We start from the raw sequence: 11485 nt of genomic DNA on the forward strand, positions 1-11485 counted from the left end.
AATCTTTTCACAAGGCAAGAAATCTTCCTCTCCTGGCACTAATCACTTCTTAACTGATTTATTCATAACTCCACATTCCTAATAGTTTATCAGCTGAGTGAACTACATTATTCTTGATTTCAATAATCCCTCTTCATCATATATGAATAACGCATGCAAATAAAAGATGTCCTTAAATACGTTACTTAGTACCCATAAATAACACAAAGGACTACGCTAGAGCCTTATTTACATCTCACTTTGTTGTCACAATGCTCCTGAAAAGTATCAGCCCCATTTGATAGATGAAGAAAGTTATTCTGAGGTTAGCTATCTTTGCCCAATATCAATTTTTTTCACATTCATTTATTTTGAGAGAGAGTTGCACGTGTGAGCCGGGAAGGGGCAGAGAGCGGGAAAGAGAGAGTCCCAAGCAGGGCTCCATGCCGTCAGCACAGGGTGTGACCTGGAGCTCGATCTCCTGAACCGAGAGATCAGGACCTGAGCTGAAATCAAGAATCAGACGCTTAGGTGACCGACCCACCCAGGCACCCCCAACTTCAAACATTTTGGCCACTAGCAAAGCTCACCCCTGCTACTCTGATTCCAATGGTCCCGTTATCACTGCTGTTAACCAATATAGTACTCTTGAGAGACAGTCATTGTTCTAAATCTTAAGTCTGCTAGCCTTTCTTCCCTCGCCCGCACTGACTAGATCATTTGAATAGAAGTAACTTCACTTAATGGTGGGAAAGATGTACTTTGCAGAAACTGGATAGTCTCCTTGGCACTGCCAGTCAGAGGCAGGGCAAACTCACTGTTTCACTAGACAAAGTGAGTAATAACACAAAGCATTCCTTCTGTTGGGGGATTAATGGCAGGCTTCTCGGCTGCCACACCATGGTTTCATAGCCTGAACTCGAGAAAGCGGTAACCCAGTTTCAGGGTTCATTCAACAACGATCACCCAGTCCCTGGTAAGAGTAGAACTTCCTACACCACGGTGATTAGATCTTTTTCCCCAGGGAAGAAATGGTCTCTGAAAGAAGATAACCAGGAATGAACGGCACTGGAGTAGTCTCCCATCCTCTAAAGCATGACTTAGCATTTTGGGTTTGCTCGGGGTTTTGTAAGGTAATTTTGATGGAGATGATCTGAATAACTTGCAATGGTCCATCTCTGCAGCAATGCAACCATGTCAGGAAGGTCATAAACACAAGGAATTCTGTTTAAAGTTGCAACTCCCCAACATTATCTCTGTGCTTAAAATCCCTTCAATTGTTCTCCCTGTTCTTGGCGTAGACGTAGATTCAATATCCCCGGCTCGCTGGCCCCTTCTCCCCCCTCCACTCTTCATCTTGCATCATGCCCACCCATTCTTGGTTCTAGCCACTCAGGCCTTGTTTCACACGACCCTCCAATTCCAGCCTCAAGAGCCAAACACGTGCCGTTCCTGCTGCTCCTCTTCCCTTCCCTTCAGATCTGAGCTCACTTGTCTCGTCCCCAGGGTAGCCCTCTTGGACCGCACTCACAAACAGGTCTTTGTCATCACTTAACAGTACAATTGGTTCATCCAATTACTGTTTGCCATCCCACTGGTCGATTCTAAGATCCACGGACAGACTCAAGAGTATTTGCGGTTGTGGACAGACAAGTGACTATCATGCTCTCCACCAAGCATAGTGAAGGCTCTGCTTACCCAGCCTCCCAGCCTTAATCTCAGTCTGTCCCAGAAGACGTGGATGAAAATTGCTTTATTTTTATTTTCACTCAAGATGCGAAGAGAAATGGAATAAAGGATCTACTGTGCTACAGACTGAATCTGTACAGTACACACCAAATTTCTGCAGAAATCCTAATTGATTACTCAGCGTGCTGGCCTTAGGAGGTGGGGCCTTTAGGGGGTGAGCAAGTCGTGAGGGTAAAGCCTAATGAATGGGAGTGGTGCTCTTCTAGGATTCTGGAGAATTCCCTGGCCCTTCTGCCATGTTGATGGCACAGTCTGTGGTGTCTACAGATGCCATCTAGTCTGTGGTATTTTTGTTACAGCAGCTCTAGAGAAAAAGATACACAATTTTTATTTATTTACTTATTTATTTTGAGAGAGAGAGAGAGCAGAGGAGGGACAGAGGGAGAGAAAGAGAGAACCCCAAGCAGGCTCTGCACCATCAGGCCTGATGCAGGGCTCCAACTCGTGAACCATGAGAGAATGACCGGAGACAAAATCAAGAGTTGGATGCTCAACTGACTAAGCCACCCAGGCACCCCAAGATATACTATTTATAAAACGTGGGTTTTTTTTTTAACTTATCCTTTTCTATAAAGGGCATTTGATGGCATTGGAACTGATCTATTCAAATCCACCTGCCCATGTATTTTAAACTTATAAATCTCATTATTTAAATCTTTCAGCACATTTTTTTCCTGAAACTGAAAGAAATAAATTATCCTCAATTCAACCAGGCAAAACAACCCAAAAAAATTAGTTTTGAAGCTCAATAATCTCGGTTGCAGCAGCAATGCTTTCTGAAGATGTGGTCACCTGGATGTTAATGTTTTCCTTGTTTTCTTTGTTTAAGTTTATTTATTTTGAAAGAGAGAGAGAGAGAGAACATAAGCAGGGGAGGTGCAGGGAGAGGGAAAGAGACAGAATCCCAAGCAAGCTCTGCACTCTCAACGCAAAGCCCGACTCGGGGCTCAATCTCACGAATTGTGAGATTATGACCTCAGTTGAAATCAAGAGTCAGGTGCTTAACCAACTGAGATGCCCCAGATATTAACTTTTTCTTAGTAAGCTTTACCTTATCAATGAGGTCAAGTAATTAGTACATAATGCTAGTGAGGCTAATAAGATTACTAATAAAGTTATTAAGCACTTGTGTGTCAGGCACTGTACTGTCTGTTTTACATAGAATAAGTATTCTCATTTACCCTTCATAACAATCCTATGAAACAGGCACTAGTATTATACCCATTTTGCAGATGAGGAAAGTGAGGCTCAGAGATGTTTACTACCCTCCTCAATGTTACACTGCTAGTAAGCAGAGGAGCTAAAATTCAAGTCTAGGTGTGAGCCTCCAAGTGTTCAGGCTCGACCTCAATAGGAAACTTTAACACTGCATAAAAAAGAAGAAGAAAAAAAAAGAGGGGGGCAGGGGATAGTGAGGGCTAATGGGAGGGTGTGGGGAAAAGATATTCTAGTTCAGAGTATGGAGGCTGACCTTCTAATTCCAGAAAATCTTCTTTGGTTTTTTCTCCATATAAGACCAAGGCATGCTCTCAGTCTAACTCTCCTCGGCATCTACTTCCTCAAACACACTCTAGCACTACAACATTTTTTTTTTTAATGCTTACATATTTTTGAGACAGAGTAAGACAGATGATGAGCAGGGGAGGGGCAGAGAGAGAGGGAGACACCAAATCTGGGCAGGCTCCAGGTTCCAGGCTCCAAGCCGGCAGCACAGAGTCCAACCTGGGGCTCAAACTCACAAACCATGAGATCATGACCAGAGCTGAAGTCGGACGCTTAACCGACGGAGCCACCCAGGCGCCCCTCTAGCACTAGATCTTTAAGGCTACCCTGCTAACTCCATCTGGAAATCTTGTTCCGTTTGGGCCCATGGACTCCCTTTTTGGACCTAACTTACAGAATGAATAAATACCTTCCAGAACTGTTATGCGGTTTCTCTGCCCTCTTCCACCCGCGCTGCTTTAAGACAAAAACCAAAAAAACAAAAATAGCGTTCTTAAAAAACATGGCACGACCATAGACTGTGATCACCGTCAACTGGCCAGCGAGAACAGGTATACGCGAGTTTCCTGAATGTCAACAGGAAGCATATCACATGCACCCAGCTGGATCTCCAGAGCTCACTAAATCCATCCGAGAACACCAGAGTGGCAAACAGAAAATAAACAGCATCTAAGGTCAGATCCACCCATAGTAACGACAGTCAAACCCTCTGCCTTATTAAGGCACCTGACTGCCTTTCCAAGGTTTTCTCATGCAGCAACATGATTCACGGTTATAAATCCGAAGAAAATCCTGAGCTACGTGATTCGAAAACATGCTACCCAGTCTACAATGCTTCCAGAGATACCAGGCAAGTGCAAATTTGAAAGTGTGCCTTCAATTAGAAGCAATGTGTTCCGGGGTGCCTGGCTGGCTCAGTCAATAGAGCATGTGACTCCTGATCTCAGGGTCAAGATTACTTAACAGTAAAAGCTTTAAATAGTATTTAATAAAAAGCAATATATTCCTAGGATCTAAAGGAACCCACCCCCAAGTACTCATGCAGTATGTAAGCCAATCACCACCAACACACACACACACACACACACGTGCATACCACAGAACGGACAACGGCTTCAAATCCCCTAACTCACTAGCTATGAAACCACAGACAAGGGAAGTCACTTAACCTCTGCCTCTGTTTCCTCCTCTGTACACTGGGGATCATAGGACATAACTCAAAGACAGATTTAATATAGACCATGTCAAATGCCTGGAAGCATTCGATGGGAGTTATTTCCTCTGGGCTTGCCAAATGACGTAAGTAACATTTCATAAGTAATTTCTCAGATGATGTGATACCGCAAAGCCTAAGAAACGGACCTGCTGTCTTAGGCAATAGTTACTCAAGCAGCCTTCAACCACTGGAGGTAACTAGACCAATCCTGTGCGGTTCTGCACTGTAAAAACAGAATTACGCACCACACCTGATTTTGAGAATCCTTGGATTCTTGGAGCTTGGCTAAACAAAGCCAGTTTTGATGAATGGCTTTTCTACAAAAGAACGACACCACCCATAACCTTTCGAAGTCTTCAGTGGCCACTAAATTAGGAAAACCCCAGAATACTACAGGGCCAAAAGAAGTTCCATCAGCAGCCAAAGCTGCAAAATCTCAGGGATCTGCTAATATAGATGTGCAGACAACAACAAAATGCAGAGGTAAAAACCCTTTGCAAAATCCAAACTCACTCCACAGAATGGAACAGTATTCAGCAATGCTAAGAAACGAAGCACCGAAATAGGCCACAACATGGGTGAACCTTGAAAACACTGTGCTCAGTGAAAGCCCGTCACAAAATACTTCACACCCAGAATATGTAAATGCATATAGACAGAAAGATTAGTGGCTGACTAGCGCATGAGGGGGTGGGGGTTGGGAGGTGACAGCTAATGGGGGAAAATGTTCCAAACTTAAATTAGAATGGTTTTGCAACCTGTGAATATAATAAAAATCGTGAACTATACACTTTAAATGGGTAACTTGTATGGTATGAATTATATCTCAATGAAGCTGGTTTTTTTTTTTAATCTAACTGATCTACTGGATTCTTCATTCTTTTTTTTTTTTCCTAATGTTTATCTATTTTTTGAGAAAGAGAGATAGAGCACAAGCAGGAGAGGTGCAGAGTGAAGGGGAGACACGGAACCCGAAGCAGACTCCAGGCTCCTAGCTGTGAGCATAGAGCCCAACACAGGCCTGAACTCGCAAACCGTGAGATCATGACCTGAGCTGATAGCAGCCTAACCAACTGCTCCACCCAAGCGCCCCCGTGGATCCTTCTTTTTATTTTTTATTTTTTATTTTTTTGCTACTTGGAGCAATATCCTCTCCATTAAAAACTAAACAAAGAGCTCAGAGTGCAGTCGTAGGTTTAAAGTTATGAAGTATCTTGGCTTTAGAAGTATACCTACCTTACCTTTCCATCTATCACCTCCACTTTATTTCAGTATCAGTCGTTTTAGATGAACTGCAATGGTGGAAACGGTTTAAATAAACGCAAAATTTATCTATGCTCAAGCCAAAGCCTACAGATTACATTCTTTATTGCACCAGAGCAACGACTGTTCTCTTCCTTTATTTAGGACAAACTGACAACTTTCGTTAGTAATCTTTGATTAACTTGCGACAATGACCTTCCAACAACTAAAGCTCCACTTTCACAGGAGTTCTTTCTTCTCCTAAGAGATACAAGTATTGCATAACAATGACAGGCATTATTGGCAAAACCCTCTGCCAGGGACCTAGTGAAATCAGCAAGCGGGAATAGTACTGGAGAGAAGTAGGGAAAAGAGAGGACGACGTAAATCTGGATACATGACAGAGAGAAAACAGAATAAGGGCCAAGTAATGGATGGTCTTAAGACGCTAATAGATTAGGGAATGTGTGATCTGAAATATTTTTACTGTGCAAAGCATACCTGCTTTCAAGTTTTTACAAGCTTTCAGGGTTTTGTTCATTTCTTGTTGAGGTATAATAACATCCAACGGTATATTAGTTTCAGGTAAACGACGTTATATTAGACAGTTGTATATACTGTAAAATGATCAGCGCAGTTAAGTATAGGTAACGTCATCACCATATACAGTTACAGAACTCTTTTCTTGCAGTGAGAACTTTTTTGTTTTTGTTTTTTAAGTAAGCTCCATGCCCACCATGGAGCTTGAACTCACGATCCCAAGATTAAGAGTCGCATACCCGACCGACTGAGCCAGCCAGGCACCCCTTGCTATGAGAATTTTCAAGATTTAATCTCTTGGCAACTTTCAGATTTCTAGTCAAATAGTATTAATTATAGTTGCCATGCTATACATTACACCCCCATGACTTACTGATTTTTCCAAGCTTTTGTTTTTAAGTTCAGAAGAGCTCTGTGATTAATGCACCAGTTACGGTGGGAAAAGACCAAAAAAAAAATGGGGACCCATACTCCTTCCCCTTCAGATTCTAAAATCTGAGGAGAAATTAAACATACTTATATAAAGAGACTGAAGAATAACAAGAATAAAAACATTACCAACTCAATACACATTACTACATAATACTTAAAATATTTAATTGGTTATGGAGAGGAAGATGCTAAATGTTAGTACCAGAAAGCAAATAATGCCTCCCTAACATGGCCTGTTCCCACCGCTTATTCAAAGAAGGCTGCCCAGGATTGAGACACCCATTTTATAGGGGAAAAACTTGTTCGTACTATTAATTCTAAAATTAATTCTAAAATCCTAACTTTGAACAAATTATCTACCTAATTTTAATCTCTCATTTTTAACCCTAATTATTCAAGTGTCATCTCAGCTGGTTCCTTTGTCAAATTATTTCAGTTCATCCCTCCGACTCATAGAAATAACCTATTTAAGAGGAGCAATTCTTAATTTTGTTCTTCAAAGATTCCCTGAATTGGGGGAGGTAAAGGAAATATTTTAAGATATAGGCCACCACACATATGTAATGCTACAAATAACAACTTGATCATTTCCTCTGCTTACGTACTTGAAAAAGCGATTTTTCTAACAATCCAAGGTAGACTGAACTCAACAATCACAGTGTCACTTTATGACCCTATGATCTTTTCAGTTATATCCCAGTGTTCTGGTTCAAATTTCATTCCTAAATCTTTTAAACATTAACTTCAATTTATCAAATATCCTTACTCTGGAATCAAATTTTTTCAATACTTTTACTATAAACTCATATATTGATGACTTTGACCATTAGAATTATTAGTCACCGTGGTCAATTTTAGCTGGTTAAAAAGTTATTAACATTACTCTTCGCTTACAAATCACAAAACTTCATCTTGATACATAATTTCCTAATGCATTGGACTCCTGTATAACCATTTCAAAAGTTCACAAGCAGGTTTTACAAACACAACGATCAAGAAATGGGGCAATTCAATTGCAAAATCATCAACTTTATTATGATCAACCTGAGCAATTCATTTGTTTTTAAAGGAATATCAAAAAACACTAAGTGATTTTTAAAAATAAGTACTATAATGTGAAGAGCTGCATCACATTATGGACAGAACTCAGACATATCCATTCCTACTTGAGATGTGTTGTTTATGTGGCTGTCCCAAAAGGTTAATTTTTTACCTCTTATGTTTAAATGTCCTTGAATGAAGAAAGTAAAGAATATGTTGTTACATTATTTGTGTACCTTACTTGAGCCTAGTCTGAAGGCAAGCCCAAACTATCCCCAAATCCAAAAAAATGCTTGGTCAAGGGAACAATCCTAACCCAGCAGAATAAATCAGCACTGAGAACAACCATAGCACACTACTTGGTTTAAAAACACACACACACAAACCCAGAGGCGCCGCTGAGTGGTCTGTGTGTCACACTTTTGATGTCGGCTCAGGTCCTGATCCCACAGACTTGGCTCAGACATAGGACCAGCGTGGCAGTCAGGCTCAGCACTGGGTGTGAAGCCTGCTTAAGATTCTCTCTCCCTCCCCCTTCCCCTTCACCGCTTCTCCTTTTTTTATTTTAATAATTTTAATTTTTTAATGTATATTTATTTTTCAGAGAAAGAGAGACATAGAGTGTGAGCAGGGGAGGGGGAGAGTGAGAGGGAGTCACAGAATCCGAAACAGGCTCCAGACGCTGAGCTGTCAGCACAGAGCCCAACTAGGGGCTCGAACTCATGAACTGAGAGATCATGACCTGAGCCCAAGTTGGACACTCAACCGACTGAGCCACCCAGGCGCCCCTCCTCCTTTTTCTAAACTCGGTAAAGTTTAAAAATAACTTAAGCCCAAAGAAATGAAAACTACAGAAAAGAAACAAAAAATATAGAAAAAAAACAACTTCCCTGCAGGTAATTTTCCCAGCTGCTCCAATCCGACCTTTCGCTTCCATCTTAAAAATCCTCCAACTGTATGGAAGGAATTAGATCCATGTGCTTAGCTCGTTCTTCGTGGGAATATTGTTTCCTACAAATGTTCTTCTGCAAAAGGTATTTTCTGATTGCTATAAAACAAGTTACCGTTTTGCAGAAGCAATAGTTATGTTACACATTAGGACTCCAGAAAAGTTTAAGGAGAATTAAAAAAAAACAATGTAAATGATATGAAATAGGCCGAATCCAAGTCAATGAAGAGCGGTTAAGATTCCAAAAAGCAGAAAGACTCCTGAAATTCTATGTCCTCTTCGTCCACCCTCCCTCCCCGCCCTCCCAAAAAGTCAACAGAATGCTTTCATCTTCAGCACGGGGCCATTATTCAGGTCAAGCAAAAAACTTTAAGAACACTCATAAGGGGCGAACGCAGGTGCGTAGAGTGTGACTGGGGAGGCAGCAAGGTGACTGACTCCCAGCCATGAACCAGGAATGGCTTAAAAACGACACAAGGTCCTGCAAGCTCGGGCCAGATTCTTCCCGCACCCACCAAGTAGCATTTCAGATTCGCTGCGCTGGGCCAACACCGTATTAAGTACTTAAAATATCTACAAGTCTAGGCAAGCCAGTAGCTGGCTAAGGGGACGGGCGGGTGCGCGGGATGCAGGAGCCTCAGGAAGGACAGGAGACCTGGAAAGGGGAAGCCAGGCGCTGGTCCCGGAACTGGTCACCACCGGCCAGGCCCGGCCTGGAGCAGGGCGACCCGCCGGAGGAGCAAGGGGGCCCCCGGCGCTGGACTCCACTCACCTGCCCATTCTCCGAGCTCGGGTCCGACCCCTACCTCGTGACTCAAACCCCAGACCCGGAGGGCCGTGAAGAGCCAGCTTGAGATGCGCAGGGCCACGTAGGCCACGGTGCCTGCGCCCACCCAGTACAGGAAGCCGGCGGCAGGAAGAGAGCTCTCCATAGCTTTCAACTAGGCCTTACTACCTTCGTGAATGAAAAAACGAATGAATGAATCCAGGAAGTGGCGCTGGCCCGTGACGGCGAAGACGACACTTAACAGGCGCTGCTCCTACGCCTCTTTCGGCCTAAACCCAGCCCACGGCGCCATATCCGTGCCGCCATTGGTGATCTAGCGTTCCCTCTAAGACTAGTGGGTCAGCCATTGGCTGACTCCAACTTCGCTACCCCGCCCATGTCCCCCGCGGCGGGCACCCGGCAGTGTTTCCGTTCTAAGACCGCTGATCACTCTCCTGCCAATCAAGCTTCAGCCCCCGCCCAGCGCGTCACCACGCCCCCAGGATTCTGCCAGAGGGCGGTGTGTCTCACCCCACCGAATCGCCCAGGTCTCTCATTGGCTGCAGCCGTCTTCACGGCTAGGAAGACTGCGCTCCGATTGGCCAGTGAGACAGCCTCGTTTGAGCTCGTGATTTAGGAGGGAATGGGGTCTGAGAAGCCACTAGTGAATGGAGAGGTGGTAATAAGAAGTGGGCGCGGAGTCATGGTTTTATTTTCACCTCTTTATCAAACACTTATTTTTCATTGTTAAATGTGCCGTCATTGTTGCCATAAACGTTTCCGGATAAAGGTCTGCATCTCCAGTTTTCACTGCCTTCCTCCCAGTGTATCTTCCCTCGGTTACAGGCACTTACTGCGAACCTTCTAAATGGTCCCTTTTGCCCTGAGCATTAAACAGCACATTTCCCAAGGTCTTGGAGTTCAAAGCAAATAACTACATAGACCCAGATAACTATAATACACAGCGGCATAAGAGCTGTAAGATGAATGAAAAATGGAGGAACACAGCTTGATGAATAAGTAGTTTGGGGAAGGGACTCCATGTTTAACTGGGCCTTAAAGGACAATAGAGATTTTCCTTTTATTCTTTTTTTAATTTAGATTTCCTGTGGGGAGAGATGGAGTGCGAGTGGACACAAAAGTGTGCGGGCCTAGTAGATAAGAAAACAACCTAAGCAATGTTAAGTCTAAGAAATTGTAATGCAATAAAGTGCATCAGGCTTTATCGTTCATCCTCCCACGAAGAGTTTTTGTTTCTTTTTCTGGCATGGATTTGAGTTCATATAAGACACCTAAAATTTTCCCCAGCCAGTAGAGACTGCTGATTCAAGACTTGAGGGTTTTTTTTTAAAGGTAGGAATTTGGGGTAATAATGCTAAGTCAACAGTCAACTTGAAGCTAAAGTCATAATTTTCTAATATTTAGTTTAAGAGCCTTCTCTCTCCCTGCCCAACCACACCCTCCCACTCTTTTTCTACTCTCTTATAAAATTAAGTATACCCCTAAGGCTGTTACTGTTTTCTACAAACTGTCACCTGAATTCAGCCAAGTGATTTGAGCAGACACATTTCATATTAATTAAATTTGATACCTTTGGCTGAGGCTGCCTGTCCAATTCAGTGAAATCCCACCATTCCTACCCCTCAACTTCTCCCTCTTGCCAACGTTTTCATGCACCATAAAGCCACAAATGTGTATGTCCTGATTCATCATGGCTCACCCGCTAAGGACCTTCCAGGTATTCACGCTCCATAGAATAGGGCAGAAGAGGGGCACCTGGGTGGATCAGAGGATTAAGCATCTGACTCTTGGTTTCAGCTCAGGTCATGGCCTCACGATCTATGAGGTGGAGCCCTGAATCTAGCTCCACGTCAGGCCCCACGCTAGTTTCTCTCTTTCTCCGTCTCTCTCTGTCTCAAAATAAATAAATAAACTTAAAAAATTTTTATTAAGAAATAGAATATGGCAGAAGGAAGGAAAGAGAGGTATAAACTAATGACACAGGGGCACCTGCCGGCTCAGTAGGAAGAGCGTGTGACTCTTGATCTCAGGGTTATAAATTTGAGCC

The 11485-nt window shown here is 43.0% G+C and overlaps 1 protein-coding gene across 1 annotated transcript in view; it reads right to left on the reverse strand.

Moving 5' to 3' along the window:
- HSD17B12 (hydroxysteroid 17-beta dehydrogenase 12) overlaps window positions 1-9747 on the reverse strand; it is a 167129-nt gene extending 157382 nt beyond the window's left edge. Inside the window, exon 1 of the mRNA XM_029914799.1 lies at window positions 9424-9747. Within this exon, the coding sequence (XP_029770659.1) occupies window positions 9424-9583 (160 nt within the window). The 5' untranslated portion in view covers window positions 9584-9747. The remainder of the gene's footprint in view (window positions 1-9423) is intronic.
- Between the last annotated feature and the right edge of the window lie 1738 nt (window positions 9748-11485).

This window comes from Suricata suricatta, chromosome 11, assembly GCF_006229205.1.
Source record: "Suricata suricatta isolate VVHF042 chromosome 11, meerkat_22Aug2017_6uvM2_HiC, whole genome shotgun sequence".
Taxonomy (NCBI): domain Eukaryota; kingdom Metazoa; phylum Chordata; class Mammalia; order Carnivora; family Herpestidae; genus Suricata; species Suricata suricatta.